Raw genomic sequence first — 23,644 nt, 5'->3', positions numbered from 1 at the left:
ATGGGAAAAAAATAAACAATTGCAGAAAACACTGCTTGGTATACTCATTCCATTTTATATTATGTCACCTAATCTCTCAAAATAACACCCTAATGAATTAATTTCTCATTAAGAGTAATAAGAACATGATAGACCATGGATACTTATGATAACACATGAAATCTGCCTTACTACGTGTACGTCAGAAAGGGCTTCCCTGGTGGCTGAGCTGGTAAAGAACCCGCCTGGCAATGCAGGAGTCACAAAAGATGATCCTTGGGTATGGAAGATCCCCTGGAGTAGTAAATAGCAACCTGCTACCGTATTCTTGCTGGAAAATCCTATAAGCAGAATAGCCTGGCAGGCCATAGTCCACAGGTTGAAAACAGTCGGTCATGAATGAGCACACATGCACTCACACGTATCTCAGAAAAATATTGAACTTTATCTTGTGGATAGATTATTTTGCAATTTCAGATTCTATCTCCCAACCCCACCCCCAAGATTTTGCACACTGCTGCAGCTGATTGAATATTTAAGTTAGGGAAGGTATTATGTTGGGTGATTTGAATGATTGTTCCTACTTAATTCTTATTGGAACACTTCAAGGTTGGATCAATTCACCTTTAGGGAGGCAATGTTACAAAGTGCTTGAGACCAAAGACTTGGCTTGTATTTCTAGATCTACCACTCATTAGTTGAGTATCTTGGGAAAATGACTTAATGATTTTTTGCTTCAGTTTTCTCGTATCTACAATGTTAGATATTGATAGAATATCAATACTGATACGATACTGATAGAATCTACCATACAGAGTTCTCATGAGAAGTGAATGAGATAATAAGTGCCAGTGCTGAGTCCAGTGCCCAGCAGAAAGATACTGACTACTTACAGGAAAGGAAATTGAACGTGAAGGGGGTTCAATATGTTGCCTGGTGTTGCATAGTATCAGAGTGGAGCCTCCCCTCCATATCCTACTTAGAGCAGATGCCCTTCCTCACCCCAAGAGTATCTGTGTCTCAATACAGTATTGTATTGTGTTTATAGTACTTATTACTCTTTAAAATTATTTTTTCTCAAAAAAACCAATTAATTTAATTTTTCTCTCTTCCTACTGAACTGTAGGCATTTAATATCTCTTTACTACTGCATCCTCCAGACCTGAACCATGTTTGGCACACAAGAGGCCATACACACACACACACACACACACACACACACACATAATATGAAACCGAGCAGGATTCTATAGGGTCTTTCTGAAACAGGCTCCCAATACCCACCCTCTGTTGCTTCTTGTGCATAGCAAGCCATTAGCCTCTTGGGCTTTCCCTGAATTCCAAAGAATAAACTTAATCAGAAAAAAATGCAGAAGGAGAGGAAAACAGTCAAGCAAGACAAAATAATAATAGTTTCACCATTAAACAAAGCTAAGAAGGACCTTTTGTTTCTTTCTATTTGAAAGTTTTAAAAATTTTAATTGAAATTTTATATAAAAAATTTCTAACCAAAGTGCTTTTCTTGGGTTGTCATCCCAATCTCTCTCAAGTTGAATAGCAGCAGTCCACAGTGAGGAAACGGATTTCTGAAAGTTCTCAGAAACTTTCAGCTTCTCTTTGCTGAAAGAGGGGCATCAGTTCTCTTTGCATGCGACTTTACAGGGGATGTCTGATGAAGCTTCTTCTTTGGTTAAAGTTTTTTCACAGACAAGGGCAGGCTGAGGACACAGGAGGCAATATGACTGTAGAGACTATAGAGCCCAGCTCCATTTCAATACATTGAAATGAATCTTCAATTTCTGCATCTCACAAAACATTCTGCTTTTACACTTGTAATTCACCTTCCCTCCCATAATAATAAAACAGGTATCTCTTTTACTTTGAAGTAGTATCTCTTTGCCTAAACACTTCACTGACACCATTCTTTCTGATTTCTATGGCACCTTAGGCCACTGATCATCCAAATTCTATGGCCTGATTTTTTAGGACTCATTTAAAATATTCAAGCTTTCTCATCTTAGAAAATATATTTCATATTCCTCCAAACCCCATACATGCCTCTCCTGCAACCAATCTTTTACTCCCTGGCTATTGTTTAAAAGCCCTAATCATATAACTGCTTACACTCTGTCACCTCTTTTTCACTCTGTACACTTTTGTTTTTTCTCCCAATATTTTCTAAAATCTGTTTTCTTCAAACCCACCAATGATCTCTTTATTGTTAAACCCAAAAGACATTTTTAACCTCCTTCATCTAGACAAATATTTCTCAAATTTTAATGTGCACAGGAATATTATTCAAACGCAGATTCTGACATAGGAATTTGGGGTTGGGCCTGAGACTCTGAAGTCAGAGTAACTCCCTGGTGATGCGAATGCTACCCGCCTGCAGACCACATTCGAAGCAGCCACTCTCTGCAGTGCTCGCCACTCCTTTTGGAGACCTTTGTGTTCCTGACACACAGTACCCCAACTTTAAACTTTAACTTCTGGGAAATCCTTTGCAAGATCTCCTATTCTTCTTTACCCATCCCACATCAAGAACATCTACTGCTTAGGCCCTCTTTTCCTCTCAATCTGTATGCTATTCTTTGAAATTGTCGTCTGCTCATATTGCTTCAATTATCATGCAAGCAGTCTTAGTGGAGTGCACATAAGACTGGACTCTGGAGTTAGATCTAGATTCTAATCACTACCCTGTCACTTAAAAATACTGCAATCCTGGGTCATTTAAATTCTTTGAAGCTAGGTTTACCATTTGTAAAATGGAGGGTAAAAATGAATAACCCAAGATGTTGTTGTATTAAATAAGATATTTCCTATAAAGCTCAGACAGTAAAGAATCTGCCCACAATGCAGGAGACCTGGGTTCAATCCCTGGGTCAGGAAGATACCTCGGAAAAGGGAATGGCAACCCACTGCAGTATTCTTGCTTGGAGAATCCCATGGACAGAGAAGCCTGGCAGGCTACAGATCATGGGGTCACAAAGAGTCAAACACCACTGAGCAACTAACACTTTTAGTATTTCATTTTAAAATAAAGCTTAAGCTTTGGTGCTCCTTACTTAAACATGTCATTTCCAAGATGCATAGGGCCCTAGCCATATTTTATAAATGTTTCAAAAAATAAAATATCTTAACAAGTTAAGATCCTTGCCAGTTAAACCCCAACTTCCACTCTACTATAATTCTAGTCTGTCAGGTGGTGACAGAGTGAGCCACAGGCTTATTTGGCATCTGCAGGAGTGAATTTGAATTAAGAATGCATATAATTTTGACCTAGTGGAATTTATTTATACAGCTCACAGTCACTTCAGTATATAAGTGTTTGTAATCTAGATCTCACAGGCTAAGCATCAGAGACAGATTTCAAACAAAAATCTGCTTGATACTAATGCTAATTACCTTACATTACACTGTACTGCTGTTCCTTTGGTTAATGATTCATTAACAAGTCTTTGTTTCCAAAAGGCATGATAATCTCTTGCCAGAACTTTCAGTGTTTAAAAGCAGGTAACACCTCCCTAACTGGTTCCAATATGTTTTTATAGTTTCCTTGCATGCTGTTGCATTCTACTCTGTGGAATATCTGTGCATTCCACTCTATACATAGTGGAAGATGAGTTTGCTTATGTTCTTCCTTTGGTATGAAAATGGCCTTGTCTGATCATATTTATTATTGTTCATATTAACTTCTTGCTTACTTGTCACAATCTTTTATGTTTATGAGAATAAAGTGAAGCTTGTAGTATGCCAATCCAATGAGGGCATTGACAACTATGGCAGGTAGATGATACCAAGGTTCCCCAGGTAGTGCAGTGGTGAAGAATCTGCCTGCTGATGAAAGAGATGTGGGTTTGATCCCAGGATTGGGAAGATACCTTGGAGGAGGAAATAGCAACCCACTCCAGTATTCTTGCCTGGAAAATTCCCTGGACAGAGAAGCCTGGTGGGCTACAGTCCATGGGGTTGCAAAGAGTCTGAGGGACTGAGCACACACACACACATAAAAGAAATTTGCAGGTGTAATTAAAGCCTCTAATCAGACTCTACAAATGGACATCACCAGATGATCAACACCAAAATCAGACTGATTATATTCTTTGCAGCCAAAGATGGAGACGCTCTATACAGACAGCAAAAACAAGACTGGGAGCTGACTGTGGCTCAGATCATGAACTCCTTAATGCCAAATTCAGACTTAAATTGAAGAAAGTCGAGAAAACCACTAGACCATTCAAGTGTGACCTACATCAAATCCCTTTTGATTATACAGTGGAAGTGAGAAATAGATTTAAGGGACCAGATCTGATAGACAGAGTGCCTGATGAACTATGGGTGGAGGTTCGTGACATTGTACAGGAGACAGGGGTCAAGACCATTCCCATGGAAAACAATGCAAAAAAGCAAAATGGCTGTCTGAGGAGGCCTTACAAATAGCTGTAAAAGGAAGAGAAGTGAAAAGCAAAGGAGAAAAGGAAAGATAAAAGCATCTGAATAGAGAGTTTCAAACAATAGCAAGGAGAGATAAGAAACCCTTCCTCAGCAATCAGTGCAAAGAAATAGAGGTAAACAATAGAATGGGAAAGACTAGAGATCTCTTCAAGAAAATTAAAGATACCAAGGGAACATTTCATGCAAAGATGGGCTCGATAAAGGACATAAATGGTATGGACCTAACAGAAGCAGAAGATATTAAGAAGAGGTGGCAAGAATTCACAGAAGAACTATACAAAAAAGATCTTCACGACCAAGATAATCACGATGGTGTGATCACTCACCTAGAGCCAGACATCCTGGAATGGGAAGTCAAGTGGGCCTTAGAAAGCATCACTATGAACAAAACTAGTGGAAGTGATGGAATTCCATTTAAGCTATTTCAAATCCTGAAAGATGATGCTGTGAAAGTGCTGCACTCAATATGCCAGCAAATTTGGAAAACTCAGCAGTGGCCACAGGACTGGAAAAGGTCAGTCTTCATTCCAATCCCAAAGAAAGGCAATGCCAAAGAATGCTCAAACTACCGCACAATTGCACTCATCTCACAAGCTAGTAATGTCATGTTCAAAATTCTCCAAGCCAGGCTTCAACAATACGTGAACTTCCAGATGTTCATGCTGGTTTTAGAAAAGGCAGAGGAACCAGAGATCAAATTGCCATCATCCACTGGATCATCAAAAAAGCAAGATAGTTCCAGAAAACATCTATTTCTGCTTTATTGACTATGTCAAAGCCTTTGACTGTGTGGATCACAATAAACTGTGGAACATTCTGAAAGAGATGGAAATACCAGACCACCAAACATGCCTCTTGAGAAACCTATAAGCAGGTCAGGAAGCAACAGTTAGAACTGGACATGGAACAACAGACTGGTTCCAAATAGGAAAAGGAGTACGTCAAAGCTGTATACTGTCACCCTGCTTATTTAACTTATATGCAGAGTGCATCATGAGGAACGCTGGGCTGGAAGAAGCACAAGCTGGAATCAAGATTGCCGGGAGAAATATCATTATTTCTCAGATATGCAGATGACACCTGCTTTATGGCAGAAAGTGAAGAGGAACTGAAGAGCCTCTTGATGAAAGTGAAAGAGGAGAGTGAAAAGGTTGGCTTGAAGCTCAACATTCAGAAAACTAAGATCATGGCATCTGGTCCCATCGCTTCATGGGAAATAGATGGGGAAACAGTGGAAACAGTGTCAGACTTTATTTTTTTGGGCTCCAAAATCACTGCAGATGGTGACTGCAGCCATGAACTTACTCCTTGGAAGGAAAGTTATGACCAACTTAGATAGTGTATTGAAAAGCAGAGACATTACTTTGCCAACAAAGGTCCATCTAGTCAAGGCTATGGTTTTTACCGTGGTCATGTATGGATGTGAGAGTTGGACTGTGAAGAAAGCTGAGCACCGAAGAATTGATGCTTTTGAACTGTGGTTTTGCAGAAGACTCTTGAGTGTCCCTTGGACTGCAGGGAGATCCAATTCATCCTAAAGAAGATCAGTCCTGGTTGTTCATTGGAAGAACTGATGCTAAAGCTGAAACTCCAATACTTTGGCCACTTTGTGAGAAGAGTTGACTCATGGGAAAAGACCCTGATGCTGGGAGGGATTGGGGGCAGGAAGGGGATGAAACAGGATGAGATGGCTGGATGGAATCACCAACTCGATGAACATTCGTTAGGATAAAGTCTGGGAGTTGGTGATAGACAGGGAAGCCTGGCATCTGCGATTCATCGGATTGCAAAGAGTTAGACATGACTGAGCGACAGAACTGAAATGAATCAGTATGACCTTGAATGAATGAAAATGAGATTGTCCTTGGTGGGCCTAATCTAATCAGGTGAGCTCTGTATAAAAGAGCTTAAACTTTTCCTGCGATCAGAGACATCCTCCTTGTCTTGAGGAAACAAGTTGCCATGAGTGCTACAGCTACAAGGAAATCAATTCTACCAGCAACCACTGAGTTTGGAAGAGGGCCCCATGCCCCAGACAGTCTTAGTTGACTCCTTGACTGCAACCTTGTGAGATTCAGCTTAACTGTGTGCTGATTTCTGACTTACTGAACCTGTGATGTTGCTCCATCACAAAAGTTCTTGGTAATTTGTCACACACCAGTAGGAAACTAACATAGACAATAAGCTCATTAATTGGTGTGATCAGGTATCGGGGACCTGCCTCGATATGGCCCAGGGTATCCTCGGGATGAATGGCGTTGGCGTCAGCAAGAGAGAGAGAGAGAGAGAGACAGGGGCTGATGATTCCTTGGTTTACGCAGGAAACCAATAAAACCCCAGCACGGGGTCTGCTCTGTTTACGTAGGCTGCAGGTGCCCTCTCGAATCACTGGAGGCACCCCACCAGGACACCCCCTCGAGTGGGTCTTAGAAGCCCAGGCAGATAAGTAAATGCAGAGGGCCCAGCGCTCCAAGGATCTCAACCAGAAAAAGGAGAATAGAGAAAAGGATGGAAAGAGAGAAAAAATGACATGGGGAGACCAAGCTTCAGTGAGCAAGGCCCAAAACTTTATTTTCCAGTGCTGCTTTTATACACTAAGTTGTGCACATAAAAAACAGAGAAAGGGAGGTATAGAGTCATGCCAAAATCACACGGGGTCAGCAGTCTTGACCCTTATCAAGATCAGGGCTTATTTTTGTATGTCTCATGATATACAAAAGTTTTAGATGGTTTACATCATCTTCTGGCCAGGAGGCCTGCTAACAGTTTATGGCCCTCTCTCCTAACAAAGGTTAGTTAGCTAGAAAAAGGCTTATATTCTTTCAAGGTGATTTTCCTAAAGTCAGGCGCTATTCTCCAAAGACACATGACAGGGTTACATTCCTATAAGGCAAGGGTGTAGTGAGCTACAAGAAAAGAATTTATTAACTTAAGATCTGATATGGTTAAATCAAAGGCTACTACTTATTTTCTCTATATGTGATTAATATATTTCCAAGGATACAATAGATAGAGGAAACTTTGCAGCAAGCATTGATTCAACAATGAAATCTTTTTTAGTACTATTCTAAAGATTTTAACTTCTTCAACAAATTCCTGTATTTTAGAATATTAGGCTTTCTGTCCTTGCATGGCTGGGAGGCTGTAAACAGTCACATTCATAGTTGTAAGAGCCCGGACAACTTGTCATGCAAGTTAGAAAGCTATCAGAGGGGCTTGGATTGGAACACTCCTATTAAGCCGAGGAGAAATTTTAACAGCTCTGAATTAATGTTTTCAGAGAAAGGTGGTTGGGTGGAAGCCCCCATAAGTATTAGAGGACTTGGTAAGAGGCGTTAGATAGTAAGGCAGTCAGACTCCGGTTTTCTTTGGGGTAGATGCTCGGGTAATTCCAGGGGGTTCCTCGAGTCCTGATTAGCCTTTGCCCGTCAGGCCTCTTCCCCAATTGACCTTTGCCACGGGTAGGATTTCCCTCGCTGGCAATCAGGTGATAGTATTTAGGATTTGTTATGACATAAGAAAATTTAGAATGTAATGAAATCTTGTAGCACACAGTACTGTAATAGGCAGTTTCCAAATTTTGACCATAATCCTATAAATTTTCATCCATTATCAAAGTGCACTTTGAATTTTTTAAGAAACCAAATTTCAATCAGTGATTATCTTTCTTTTCTCTGTATTGGAAGTTTTTGCAAATTTATTGTCATATGAAGAAAAGCGTAGAAAGCATGAATACAAAAAGCATAGAAACAAAAGTATTATAGCAGTGTGTCATGGAAATAAGTACTAAAATATGACTCAATTTTCTAGATTTATGCTGTCTGTGGAATTTGCTTTCTAAAATTTATAATTCGCTATGATTTTATTTCTCATTCTAAACGTTATTTTGCATTTAATTTTTATCCATAATTTTGTGTTGTTTTAGAAAGTTCAATTTTGTAAGTTTCAGAGTCTACAAAACATAAATTCTCCTCCTTACATAATTATAATGCTTTAAAATTCAACCATACAAAGCCAGCAAGGGGGTGAACAAAAATTGTGAATTTCTCTTTATTTCTCTATCTGACCCCTGGAGGGCACTGTTGTGAAAATTGGAAAAAATCAGAATAAGCTCAAAAAAAACCTTCCTTCCTTACAATTTAAAGAGATACCATGACACCATTTTTTACACAGTGACATGTAAAGCATCTCAGACACTAGAGACAGGAAGTTTTAAGACAGACTCTTAGTTCCCTCTACAATCTCCATCAGATGAAGAAATCTATATCACCTGTCATTCCTTCTCAACCTCAGAGCAACTTAGATTCAAGTCCCCCGATCATGAGACTGCTGTTTGTGGGGAATCACCCAGAAAGCAGCTCACTGCCTCTTCACCGTTCCACCATGACCTTGGCGTTCACCTTGATGCTTGAGGCACCCCTGCTGCTGAGTGGGTGCTGTTCCATTTTACTCTCTTGCCCACACATGGAATATTGTTCTGGGTTGACTTTGAATAGAGACTTTTGTTTAGCTGAGTTCACTGATTCAGTATTAATGTTTCAGGAGCCCAGTCAGTGATCCAGCCCGATGGCCACATCACTGTCTCTGAAGGAGCCTCTCTGGAGCTGAGGTGCAACTACTCATTTTCTCTTCAACCAAATCTCTACTGGTATGTGCAGTACCCCAACCAAGGACTCCAGCTTCTCCTGAAGTACATGTCTGGAAGCAATCTTGTTTCAGGCATCAAAGCTTTTGTGTCTGAATTTAGGAAGAGTGAAACTTCCTTTCACCTGAGGAAAAAGCCCACTGAAGTAATTTGACCAAGTATTTCTAGGCTCTGAGTGACATGGTGACTAGGACTGTAGGGGGAGCTATCTGCAAACCCCTGAGATCTGATAGCTTAAAGGACTTATAGTTTCAGCCTGTGTTGTTTTCAGGAAGTTGGCATGTTCTGTGAAGGCAAATAGTACAGAGAATATAGAGTATTGCAAATGTTTCATTCCTATGGGCATCTTAGATTTTTTTCTTTTCTTTTCTTTTTCAGTTTGCAAAGAAAAGATTTTTTTTTCTCAAGATCAGTGTTCTCAGTGGAGTTGACTGTTAGGTGGGGCTTCCTGTCACAGTGTCACCTGAGAAGGATTTGTTGGTGAGCTGATTGGTTGCAGGAGCGGGAACATTTCCAGACAAGAAGTGACTCACCACTTATGGGTTTAGCTGTGTATTTTAAGGTGAAAATTCCTCAGCAGCAAGTCAAGGCATCATGAAGAGGCTAGTGGGCACTGTGCTGGGGCTTTGGTTTGCCTGGGCTTGCTGTGAGTTGGGGCTGCCTGCAGGAGAATCTGAAGAAATGAGCAGCTGCTGTATTGTTGAGGGAGGGAGTAGAAAGAGTTGACAAGTCCTGCACGTTTCCTGTCCTTCTCAACATCTATGGGAGCTGGAGGAACACGTTCAGGGTTTTTCAGAGTTACAGTGAGCCTCACCTGTGACTGTTTGTCTCTTTCTCATCAGGTGTGAGAGGGGTGGATGTGGAGCAGAGTCCCCCAGCCCTGAGTCTACAGGAGGGAGCCAGCTCTACACTGCAGTGTAATTTCTCCACCGTGGCAGACAGTGTGCGGTGGTATCTTCAGAACCCTGGGGGCCACCTCATCCACCTCATTTACATTCCTTCAGGAACAAAGCAGGAAGGAAGATTAAATGCCACGACAGTCCCTACAGAACGCCGCAGCTCACTGCACATTTCCTCTTTGCGGACAACAGACGCAGGCACTTACCTCTGTGCTGTGCAGCACAGTGCTCCCCAGGCACCTGCAGCCTCTACACAAACCCTCCGGGGGGCTCAGCCCTTCCTCCAGCCACAGTCACACTGTGAGGCCACCCCAGGGCATTTGCAGTGCTTATTATTGGCCTTACAGATTTGAGACTTAGATCTTTATCTTCCTCTCAATCTGTATCTTCTTCTAGAGTCTCAAACTTGTAGCTAGGAGAGATCTATTAATAGATAAGAAAGTGAAAGTGAAAGGCACTCAGTCGGGTCTGACTCTTTGCGACCCCATGGACTATACAGCCCATGGAGTTCTCAGGCCAGAATACTGAAGTGGGTAGCCTTTCCCTTCTCCAGGGGATCTCTTTTACCAGTTGAACCACAAGGGAAGCCCAACCCTTCTCCAACGGATCTTCCAGACCCAGGAATGGAACCGGGGTCTCCTGCATTACAGGCGGATTTTTTACCAACTGACCTATGAGGGAAGCCCTATCAAAATAAATATTTATCTACAATATGCTCTATTCCAAAATGGTAAGAAGTGAAAGGAACTAAAAGAAGAGAAAAGTGACTCCAAGAAGATGTTATTCAGCTAAGTTGGCTGTCCCAAGAATGTCCATCCAAACCTGCCTCACCATGATGTGTTCCAACAGACAATTGCAAATACATCTCATCCTACTACTGCAGCACAGTGAACAAAAAATACATATATGCTCAATGGTTAATATGAACTTGGTCATTTAATTAAGACAAATTTATCCTCTTTCAATTCTGGATGCAAGAAGTCTGAAATTAGTTTCACTGGCTACACTTAAAGTATTGGCAGGGTCAATTACTTTCCTTACTGCACATTACATAATTTTATTTATTTTATAAGTATGGAAAAATACACATAATTTTTGTACCTCTTAATCCGCTTCACCTATTTCACTCTTACACCCACCCCGTTCCCCTCTAGTAACCAGTAGTTTATTCCCTATATCTATGAGTCTGTTTCTGTTCTATTTGTTAGTTTTGCATCTTAGAACCCATATATAAGTGAAAACATACAGTATTTGTCTTTCTCTGTCTGACTTATTTCGCTAAGTATAATACCCTCCAGGTTTTTCATGTTGTCTCATGTAATGAGATTTTATCCTTTTTATGATTAAGTACTATTTCATTGTATGTATATATATATATATATTCTCTATCTATTCATATGGATGAATACTGGTTGCTTCCATATCTTAGCTATTAGAAATAATGCTGCTGCGAATATTAGGGTGCATATATATTTTCAAATTAGTGTTTTTGTTTTCTTCTGATAGATATCCAGGAATGGAATTGCTGGATGATACAGTATTTATATTTTTAATTTTTGAAGAACCTTTATGCTGTTTCAAATAGTGGCTGCACAGTTTACTTACCCAGCAAGGGTGCCCAAAGGGTCCCTTTTCTTCACATCTTCAGCAACACTCATTAGTTCTTGGCTTTTTGATGAGTGTTCTGATTGGGGTGAGGTGAGATCTCATTGGGTTTTGATTTTCATTTACCTGATGATTAGAGATGTTGAATGTCTTTTCATGTATCTGTTGCCCATCTGTATGTTTCTTTGGAAAAATGTCTATTTAGGTCCTCTGCCTTTTTAAAAATCAGATTATTTATAGTTTTGATATTGCATATAAATTTCTTTATATATTTTGGACATTAACTCCTTATTGACTAATGATTTGCAAGTATCTTCTTCTGTTTGATAGGTTGCCTTTTTGCATTTTAATAGTTTTATTCCAATTTTGATGCCTTCTATTTCTTTTTCCTATATGACTGCTGTGACAAGAACTTCAAGTGCTATGTTAAATGGAAATGGTGAGAGTAGGCATCCTTGTCTTGTTCCTCATCTTGGAGAAAAGCTTTCAGTTTTTACCATCAAATATGATACTAATTGTGTGTTTGTTGTAAATGGCCTTTATTATTTTGAGATGTATTCCCATTATACCACGTTTATTAAGAATTTTTAACATGAATGGATGCTGAATTTTTCAAATGCTTTTTCTTTGTTGAGATAATTATATAAGTTTTTATCCTTCATGCTATTAATGTATATCATGTTGATTGATTTGCAAATATTGAACCCTCCTTGTATACCTAGACTATATCCCACTTAGCCATGATATATGATTCTTTCATAAATTGTTGAATTAAGTTTCCTAACTTAATTCAGTCCTAAAGGAAATTAGTCTTGAATATTCATTGGAAGGACTAATGCTGAAGCTGAAACTCCAATACTTGGGCCACCTGATGCAAAGAACTGATTCATTGATAAAGACCCTGAGCTAGGAAAGATTGAGGGCAGGAAGAGAAGGGGACAACAGAGGATGAAATCGTTGGATGGCATGACTGACTTTATGGACATGAGTTTGAGCAAGCTCCAGAAGCTGGTGATGGACAGGGAAGCCTGGCGTGCTTCAGTCCTTGGGGTCACAAAGAGTCAGGCATGACTGAGCAGCTGAACTGACTGAATTGAAGTTTGCTAATATTTTGGTGGCAGGAGGAGAAGGGATAACAGAGAATGAGATGGCTGGATGGCATCACCAACTCAATGGAGGTGTGTTTGAATGAACTCCAGGAGTTGGTGATGGACAGAGAGGCCTGGCATGCTGTGATTCACGGAGTTGCAAAGAGTCAGACATGACTGAGCGACTGAACTGAACTGAACTGAACTGAATATTTTGTTGAGGATTTTTTTATTGATGTTCATTCAAGAAATTGACTTTTTTTGTAGTTTTATTGTCTGGTTTTGGCATCAGGTTAATGAAGGCTTCATTGAATGGGTTTGGTAATATTTCTTCATCTTCAATTTTTGGAAAAATTTGAGAAGGATGAGACCTAACTATTCCTTATATGTTTGGAGAATTACCCTGTGAAGCCATGGAGTCCTCTACATCAGGAATCAACAAAATATGGCCCATGAACCAGTCCATTCAGCCATTTACTTTGTAAATAAATTTTGTTGGAACATAAGAAAGCTTATTTATTTATATATTATCAATAACTTATTTCATGAAACAACTGAACAGTAGTTGCAACAAAATGAATTGCCTACAAAGACAAAAATATTTACTATTCTACCCATTATTGAAGAAGTTTGTAATCCCCTCTTTTACATCATTAGTCATCATGGAAATGCAAGTTAATGCCACAATGAGATCTCTATACACCCATTAATGGCAACCCACTCCAGTATTCTTGCCTAGAGAATCCTGTGGACAGAGAAGCCTGGTGGGCTGCTGTCCATGGGGTTGCACAGAGTTGAACACAACTGAAGTGACTTAGCATGCATGCATGCATTGGAGAAGAAAATGGCAACCCACTCCAGTATTCTTGCCTGGAGAATCCCAGGGACAGGGGAGCCTGATGGGTTGCCATCTATGGGGTTGCACAGAATTGGACATGACTGAAGCGACTTAGCAGCAGTAGCAGCAGCAGCATACACCCATTATTTTGGCTAAAAATAAAAAGACAACTATATCAAGTGTTGTTAATGATACAGAATAATTGTCAGATTTAGAATCTATTTAGAGACATATTCTCTTCAGTGTAAAGCAATCTCCTCGATCTAATGTTGATCTTATGGGAGGAGAGACAGCCCCATGCAGTGACTCGGCTTGAGGGCCAGTTTCTGCCTTTGAAGGGATCCCAGGACAGCTGAGGTCCTATCATGAGTATTTCGAGAGCCCTGCTTCCTCCTGGTGTGTCCAGCACCCAGACCAAGGCTTCCAGACCCTCATGAGACATGCCTCCATATGGAACAGAGAAGGTTTCATAGGGGATTCAACAAAGGCAGAGATTTACTATCTGAAGAAATCCTTGACACAAGAAAAAGACTTGGCCACATATTTCAGTGTTCTGATAGATGCTCTAAAATATATATATATATATATATATATATTACCAAAAATAGTTAAAGAAGAAATAGAAAAGCTAAATAAGTATATAATCATTAAAGTAATTTGACAATTAGAAATATAAATTTACAGAGAATTCCTAATAGATGGGAAGTTTTTAACCTGCAAGTGTGCCCCACTACATAATTAAAAATCAAATGCATAGTAGGATGTATAGTAAACGATGTAACCAAGAAAATATGAGAAATTAAGTTTATGTAAGGGGCTTCTACAAATAAATAAGAAAAACATTCAAAATGAAAAGAGATAATAAAGATAATTTACACAAAGGCAATTTAAAGAAGAGGAAATAGACATGTGAACATATAAACATCAACTTCTGCAGTAATCAGAGGGAATTAAATTAAGGCAAATTACTGTCTCATTTCTGTCAGATAACCAGAAATGTGAAAGTCTGATAGCATAAAGTTTTGACCCAAATTCAGGGAGAGGATGACTATTAAACTTCTCCAGATGGAGAAAAGCAGCCACACAGAGAACATTTATTTAACAACTCAGAGAAAATTTGCCTGAACTATTTAATAAAGAAGAAAACGTATCTATTTAAAAGTCAAGCAATTCCACTTCCTGTTATCTACATTCAAGTAATTCCAACATTTGAACAAGGAGGCATTTACAAGGATAGTCACACCAACCCTGAAAGCAGAAGTATAACCATTCAAGTACAGAATGAACGAATAATGAATTACGTATGAAGTCAAAATACAATGAACTGTTACAAGAAAATAAACAGTTTTCTATATTCTTCTCTTAGAAAAATCTTATTAAAATAAAATGCTGAGTATAAAAGCATCAGAATGATATATGCTGCTTGACACTACTTATGAGAAATTTCAGAATATAATCACAATATAATATATTGTTTTGTGATACATAGCTATAACAGCAAAATTGAAAAGACATACATGGAATCTTCCCAGTAGTTGTTATTACTTTAAAAATAGGAAAAGTACTAGGAGTTACTCTTTAGTTTTGTCTGTAACATTTGGAGAGAGCTATAGAAAATATAGCAAAATTAAATTTCTGTTTACCATCATTGCCAGGGGAAAATGTGCCTGCACATAATTTTGTGTACTGTTCCATGTAGGAATTATTTAGTTTTTTTTATTTTAAAAATTGGATGGTAGCAACCACAGCTTTTACTAGTTCAATTAATTCATAGAAGGAATAAGATAACTCCTATTACCTATAACTTTGACAGCTGTACTTTTAATAGGCCATAAAATGCCAATAAAATGCCAGAGAAAAAACTTTTAACTTGTTTAAGCTCTAGAAGTTATTCATCCGAAAATAAACAGCACAGAGACTGCTTACCACAGTGAAAATATACACTTTTTGAGAACACAGAGAAAGTGAAAAGAAAACCAGATCATGTGGCTTAGCAGTGGGAGACATGCCCCCAAGATGTTAGTCGATGTTATAACTAATACACAAATTCAGCGAAGTTGCAGGATACAAAATTATCTGCATTCTAATAATGAACTATCTGGAAGAGATATTAAGAAAACAATTCTTTTTCCATCACATCAGAAAGAAAATACCTAAAAATAACTTTAAGCAAAGAAGTATAGATTTGTATATTGAAATCTGTTTAAGACATTGATTATAGAAATTGAAGATAAAAATTAGTGGGAAGATATTTTGTTCTTACAGACGGAAAAAATTCAATTAAAATACCCATACCACCCAAAACAATCTACATATACAATGAAACCTCTATCAAAATTCAATGACATTTTTCACAGAGATAGAATAAACAAACCCTAAGATTTGTATGAGAGACAATAGACTACCAATAGCCAAAGTGAACTAGAGAAAGATCAAAACTGAAGGCATCACATGACCTTATTTCAAACTATATTACAAAACTATAGTAATAAAAACTGTGTGTTTTTTTGGCATTAAACAAAGACACATAGATCAATGGAGCAGAATAGAGAGGCCAGAAATAAACCCTTGTATACATGGTCAATTCACAGCCAAGAAGCCAAGAATATACACTCAAGAAAGGAACATCTCTTCAATAAATGGTACTATGAGAAATGGAAAGCTACATGCAAAAGAATGAAATTGGACTCATCAAAGTGAATTATAGAATTGAAAATAAGAACCACTACAAGAAAGCTTAGAAGAAACATAGGGGTAAGTTCCTTGACATCAGTATTGGCCACAGTTTTTGTTTTTTGTTTTTGTATTTGACACTAAAATCAAGGACAACAAGAGCGAAAAAAAGAAGCAAAAAACAAGTGTGACTATATCAGACTAATAAATTTATGTATGGCAAAACAAGCCATTAACAAAATGAAAAGGCAACCTACAGAATGAGAGCAAATATTGCCCAAACATATATCTGATAAAGGGCTAATACCCAAAATATATAAATATGTTGTATAATCATTAGAACAAAAGTCTGTTTTAAAAATAGGTTCATGATCTGAATATTTTCCCAAAGAAGACATACTAATAATGACCAGAAGGTAAATCAGAAGATGCTCAACATCACTAATCATTAGGGAAATGAAAATCAAAACCAAAAAGAGCTATCACTTTACATCTGCCAGAATGGCTACTATCAAAAAGACAGGGAATAAAAAATTTTGACAAGAATGTACAAGAAAGGGAACCCTGCCCACTGTTGTTGGAAATATAAATTGGTGCGGCCTCTATAGCAAACAGTATGGAGGTTCCTCAAAAAATTAAAACTAGCTCTACTATGATATTCAGCATTTCCACTTCTGAGTATTCATCTGAAGAAAATGAAGTCACTATCTCAAAAAGATATCTGTACACCTCGTTTATTGCAGTTCATCTACAACAGCTGAGACATGGAAACAACCCAGGTGTCCTTTGACAGATGAATGGATAAAGAAAACATGGTAAAAAAATAAATTTTTTCATAGATTTACAACACCATGAATGAATATTGAGGGCACAACACTAAGTGAAATAAATCAGACAGACAAAGTCAAATACTGTATGAAATAATTTATGTGTGGAATCTAAGACACAGGTTCAGGAACACACACACACAGAGACATATAGACACACAGACATACACACACCCAGACCTCATAGATTCAGAGAATAGATTGGGGGTGTAGGGTGTGGAATAGGTGACTGTGTTCAAAAGACGGAAACATCTAGTTACAAGAGAAATAAGTCCTGGGGATGCAATGTACAGCATGATGACTATAAAAAATTTTTTTTAGTGATGTCAGTGTGTAAACCCTCTTGGCTCTCAAAGATTTTTTTTTAATTAAAAAAAATTGGCTGCTCTGGGTCTTTGCTGCTGTACACGGGCTTTCTCTAGTTGCACAAAGCGGGGGCTGCTTTTGGTCGCAGTGCACAGGCTTATTGTCATGCCTTCTCTTGTTGTGAAGCACAGGCTCTAGGGGCACAGGCTTCAGTAGTTGCAGCATGCAGGCTCTAGGGCACGTGGGCTTCAGTAGTTGTGGCACACAGGCTCTGTAGTTGGGGCTCTTGGGCTCTAGAGCAAAAACTCCATAGTTGTGGTGCCCAGGCTCCGTGACTCCAGGGCATGTGGAACCTTCCCAGACCAGGGATTGAACCCGTGTCCTCTGCATTGGCAGGTGAACTCTCACCCACTGTACCACCAGGGAAATCCTCCTGAAGTTTGTTTTGCTTTTATTCTAGTAGTTTGAACAGTTGAATAACAAGTTTGGAATAGGATGTATAACTACTGGACTGGAGTATATTTCACTGGACTGAAATATGCAAAACTCAAAATAGGATGTAGTACCCAGATTGGAATGCAAGGTGAACTTCGGAAGACAGTCACCAGAGTTGTAAGAGGGAGGACTAGGGAAGATCTGGGAACCTCAGTAGTAATTCTGTGCCCTCATATGCTATGTGAGTTTGGGGATTCCTATGAAGGAACCACGGAGAATCCAAGGACAATCTATTATAAAATAACTCAGTTAGGTCTTCCCTAGTAGCTCAGTGGTAAAGAATCTGCCTGTCAAAGCAGGAGACATTGGTTCAATCCTTGATACAGGAAGATCCCACATGTCACGGAGCAGCTAATCCTGTGTACCACATATTGAGTCTATGCTCTAGAGCCTGTGCTCCACAAGGAGAGAAGATCCCACAATGGGAAGTGCAACTACAGAGTAACCCCTCACTCTGCAGCTAGAGAACAGCCTGTGTAGCAATGAAGACCCAAAACACTCTGAATTAATAAATAAATAAAATGATAAAAAGAATAAGTCATTCTTATTGGGGTTTCTTTATGGGGTGTTGAAACAAAAATAAAATGTTTGAAATTTGATTAATTTGATGTTAATGACTTCATTAGATGAAAGTTCAGAGTAAAATGCAATAGAAAGGGAAATATTTTTATTTTAGAAAACATATATATTGTTAATAGTTTTTAATATTTTTACTAATTAAGCAACATTTTTGGAGAAGTTTTGTCCTCATAACAACTATAATGAGAATTGTAAGATTGTACTAAAGAGTATAACTGCATTCATGACAGTAAAATGGTCAAATATTTGAATTTAGAAGACCCATTGGTTCTTGCTTCCTAAACCTTTAATAAGCTAATCACAGAATTACACCACAAATGAATATGATTTTACAGCCATTACCATTTGGTATTCCAATACACAACTAGAGAGATTACAGAAGTCAGAAGCCTATTCTGTGTTAATTTGTCTGTGTGATATTTGCTATTCTGAAGTTATGTGCTAAAGTTACCAGTTCACATGGTTTGGTGGGTAAGTGGGAAGAAAAGGGAGTTCATGGCTTCTTGTTGGTCCTTTTTAGGGAAACTAGGGAGCAGTTAGCATAATTCATCTTAGAAACAAAATCAGAAAGGCAAGAGAACAATCAGAACATGAATGAATATTTGCAATCCTAGCATGACTCATAATGAATTTATTTCAGATAACATCCCAGATTTTAGAAGAGATTAATTTACTACTAAATTTGGAAGTTTTAAGTAAAATATCTCTTTCAATTTCGTCCTTCAATATTAAACTCTGGCTTGTCCTTTACCAGGTATTATCATTTATTAGTAAATCATAAGGAAAGGCAGAACAATGTTTCAGTTCAGTTCAGTCACTCAGTCGTGTCCGACTCTTTGTGACCCCATGAATCACAGCATGCCAGGCCTCCCTGTCCATCACCAACTCCCGGAGTTCACTCAAACTCATGTCCACAGAGTCGGTGATGCCATCCAGCCATCTCATTCTCTGTCATCCCCTTCTCCTCCCTCCCCCAACCTTTCCTAGCATCAGTGAGTCAACTCGTCACATGAGGTGGCCAAAGTATTAGAGTTTCAGCTTTAGCATCAGTCCTTCCAATGAACACCCAGGATTGATCTCCTTTAGAATGGACTGGTTGGATCTCCTTGCAGTCCAAGGGACTCTCAAGAGTCTTCTCCAACACCACAGTTCAAAAGCATCAATTCTTCGGCGATCAGCTTTCTTCACAGTCCAACTCTCACCCTGCTTATTTAACTTATACGCAAAGTATATCATGAGGAACCCTGGGCTGGAAGAAGGACAAGCTGGAATCAAGATTGCTGGGAGAAATATCAATAACCTCAGATATGCAGATGACACCACCCTTATGGCAGAAAGTGAAGAGGAACTCAAAAGTCTCTTGATGAAAGTGAAAGAGGAGAGTGAAAAGGTTGGCTTGAAGCTCAACATTCAGAAAATGAAGATCATGGCATCTGGTCCCATCACTTCATGGGAAATAGATGGGGAAACAGTGAAAACAGTGTCAGATTTTATTTTTTTTGAGCTCCAAAATCACTGCAGATGCTGATTGCAGCCATGAAATTTAAAGACGCTTACTTCTTGGAAGGAAAGTTATGACCAACCTTGATAGTATATTAAAAAGCAGAGACATTACTTTGCCAACAAAGGTCTGTCTAGTCAAGGCTATGGTTTTTCCCATGGTCATGTACGGATATGAGAACAATGTTTAGGACAGTCTAAATTTTCTAACCTGAGTGTCATAGCACATTCAGACTTGATTCATCCAGAAGCTGCATTTTTCAGAGTCAAATTTTATAATGCAGCTGAGGGAACATTCACCATTACTGTCAGCAACTCAGAGCAAGGCCATCAACAAAGGGGAAAAACTGCCTTCATGCTGCTCCCCAGGCTGACGTGGGCATTCGTGGTGTCCTCTACTTAGTTACAAATAATTGGAAACCAGGACATCTGCTGCCTGCCAGCACCCAGAGGTGAAATGGAACAGAGGAGTAGATTTCTCAACTAAATATTAACTGTCCTCCCTGTATCACTCATTAATGTGTTATTTCAACTTTAAAATCTAAGAACCAATACTGTTTTAGACCTTTCTGTACTTTCTTTTCTACTTGTCTATTTGCCTTTGGTTCTTTTTATATTAATTCATCTATTAAAACAATGGATCAAATGGAAGACTGACAGTGACATTCAACATGATCATGTACAGAAAGCAAAACTTCAGTCATCAAATAGCGTGGTGTCAACAGTTACTAAGTGTTTGCAGATACCATATTTTGTAGGAGTGCACTGTAGCATTGTGTCACAGAAAACTTCAACATGCTTAATTTGACTTTACAGAGAAAAATAACAAACCACTAACAAGAGAGACTGAACACTTTGGGGTAAAAAATATGACATGAGGACAATATAAGGACACCTGATGTAATAAATATAATTCTACCTGTAAAGGCAGCAGGATTGAATACACTGATGCTCTTCAAAGTCTATTAAGCAAAACTCAATGTCAGATTTCAAAAGATTAATATTTTTTCCTGTTAATCATTTCATAAAAAACACATACAACTGAATAGATTCCGAAAGTCAGGAGTGATTTTTTATCATTTGATATTGAAGTAACTTTATTTATTGAAAAATACAAACAAAGACCTAGAACCAAGTGAAAAAAGAAAAAGAGACATTAGTTATTTTGGAAAAGACTGCTTTTTGTTAAAAAAGCTAAAGGGCTTCCCAGGTTGAGCTAGTGGTAAAGAACCCAGATGGCAATTCAGGAGACATGAGATGCTGGTTCAATCCCTGGGTCAGGAAGATTCCCTGGAGGAGGGCATGGAAACCCACTCCAGTATTCTTGGCCCTTCCCAGGTAATGCTAGTGTTAAAGAACCCATCTGCCAATGCAGGAGATGTAAGAGATGAGGGTTTGATCCCTGGCTTGGGAACCCACTCCAGTATTCTTGCCTGCAGAATCCCCATGGGCAGAGGAGCCTGGCAGGTTACAGTCCATGGGGTTGGAAAGAGTTGCACATAACAAGCAACAGCACAGCACACACATAAGAAAGCTAAAGATCTGTGAGTTTGTTTTATTGTTTTTTTTTTAAAGAGTCATTAAATTCTGGATAAAGAAATGTAAACATAGGCAAAATGAATGATCAGAATGACCAGTAAGTAGATCACAGGAAGGATTCATAGTGTATACTAATATGTTTTGAATGGGCTGGTGAAATTATTATCAATGTATGTCAACTTAGTCTTCCATTTCTCTAAGCTCAAACACTTAACATGTTTGTGTGCTAGTCGCCCAGTCGTGTCCAACTCTTTGAGACCCCATAGACTGTAACTGTCAGACTCCTCTATCCATGGAATTCTCCAAGCAAGAATACTGGAGTGGGTTGCCATTCCCTTCTCCAGGAGATCTTCTTAACTCAGGGATCAAACCAGGGTCTCTTGAATTGCAGGCATATTCCTTACCATCTGAGCCATCAGGGAAGCCCTCAAACACATAATACTAACTGCTTTTACCATGACGCTTTCAGGATCTACCTAACGTAATAATCAGGGAAAGAAAATTAAACATCTGTGAGCCGAAAGTTTTTCCCATCTGTGAAAAAGACCATGTGATCTATGAACATGACTACCCCCACTTCCTGTTTGAAGGGGTCACACAGGAACAGGTACTGTGTATATGTGCTGCCAGGCACACAGAGACACTGAACTCTCAGCTGAGGCAGAACTCAGCACATTTGTGCAGGGGAATCCACGCCTCATGCCGCTCTCCAGTCTGCTCTGGGTGTTACTGGCCTTCACCTTCTCTGGTAGGGATACTTCCAAACACGGGTGCGAGTGTTCAGGGTGAAAGGACTGCACACAGGCACGTGGTGCTTCAAAGGGACTTGGGGAGGAAAGGAGGACTGGAGACAAAGAAGCATTTTATAATTTCAATTTGATTTGTCTCTGGGTCCTAAATTAGTCTAAATCCCATGCTATTTTATTTACTACTTCATCTCTGTTTTTTGATTTTTTTTCCCCATAGGATCCAGTGTGGCCCAGAAAGTAACTCAAGTCCAGACAGCCGTATCCAGTCAAGTAGGGCAGACAGTCACCCTGAATTGTCGATATGAAGTAAGTTGGACCACGGACTACTACTACATTTTTTGGTATAAACAGCTTCCCAGTGGAGAGATGACTTTCCTTATTCGTCAGTATTCAGAACACCTGAATGCAAGGAATGGCCGCTACTCTGTAAACTTCCAGAAAGCAGATAAATCCATCAGCCTTATCATTTCAGCCTTACAGCTCGAAGACTCTGCAAAGTACTTCTGTGCTCTCTGTGAACTCACAGTGCTTGAAGTAATGGGAAAAGCTAAACAAAAACCCCAGAGCTTAATAAGAGAGAGCCCCCCTGCTGCAGGACCTCAGTTGAAGTGCACACCTGCACATCCCAGAAGAGAAATGGTAGCCCTGTGGTTGCTTCATCTGTGGTCTGGATCAGAAGATTCAATTCTAAATAAAAGCTCCTTCTAGGTGGATCACCAGGCTACAGCTGGAACCAGGTGGGCCTGCCCCGCAGGAACTGGGGCCTGAAGAAGACAAGGAATCACTGTGGATTCTCCCTCCCTTTGGTCCCCAAGTTTCCCACCACTGCTTTGGGTCCCCCATTTGAGCAGGAGGCCGGTAGATGCTAGAACTGGGAAAGCACATCTTATCACCCGCAACTCCTTTCTGGTGGAGCCACTTCACAGCTCTTGCCTCCCCTTTCACTAAGAGTTTCCTCTAATTGCCCAGGTTGATACAGGCTTTCAGCTCTTGCTAGTATCTTGATGCTTCCCATCTCTTCTTTGTTTTCCTTAACCCTGCCTGCAAATCTATAAATATTTCCCTTCATTAAACTTTGTAGTTAAATCTTCAAGTAAATCAAAGATCTTTCTATGTTATTTGGAAGCAGGTGTCCACAGTAACTTTCAACTGATACATTCTTCTCTTGAACTTTCAACTTTAAATCAATCATACAGAACATGTACAAACTTATCTAAAGCTATAAACTTGCTCCATAATAATTTAAAGTGACTGCTTCACTAAAATACACTCACATCACAAACCTGGGTACAGTTATCTGGAATCGTTATGAAAATCATTTCCTTAGTCCTTTCCTCTTAGACTTTGTGTCACTTAAGGTACAATCAGGGAAGCAGACCATCAGTGACGTCGTAAAAGAGATTAGTTGTATATAAAGATTAGAACTCAGGCAGTTGCTAGAGCTGATGGAGTAGCCTATACAACAGA

The 23,644-nt window shown here is 39.2% G+C and overlaps 1 gene segment (V, D, J or C); it reads left to right on the top strand.

Moving 5' to 3' along the window:
- Positions 1 to 22,047: 22,047 nt before the first annotated feature.
- On the top strand, positions 22,048 to 23,256 carry LOC129563450 (T cell receptor delta variable 1-like). The segment is given in 2 exon segments: positions 22,048 to 22,176; positions 22,395 to 23,256. Coding segments are annotated over 2 exon segments (540 nt in total).
- The last annotated feature ends 388 nt before the right edge of the window (positions 23,257 to 23,644 follow it).

This window comes from Moschus berezovskii, chromosome 9 (genome assembly GCF_049115385.1).
Source record: "Moschus berezovskii isolate FMDL1 chromosome 9, NW_MosBer_1.0, whole genome shotgun sequence".
In the NCBI taxonomy this organism is placed as follows: domain Eukaryota; kingdom Metazoa; phylum Chordata; class Mammalia; order Artiodactyla; family Moschidae; genus Moschus; species Moschus berezovskii.
This window is presented reverse-complemented; position numbering and strand designations above follow the sequence as displayed.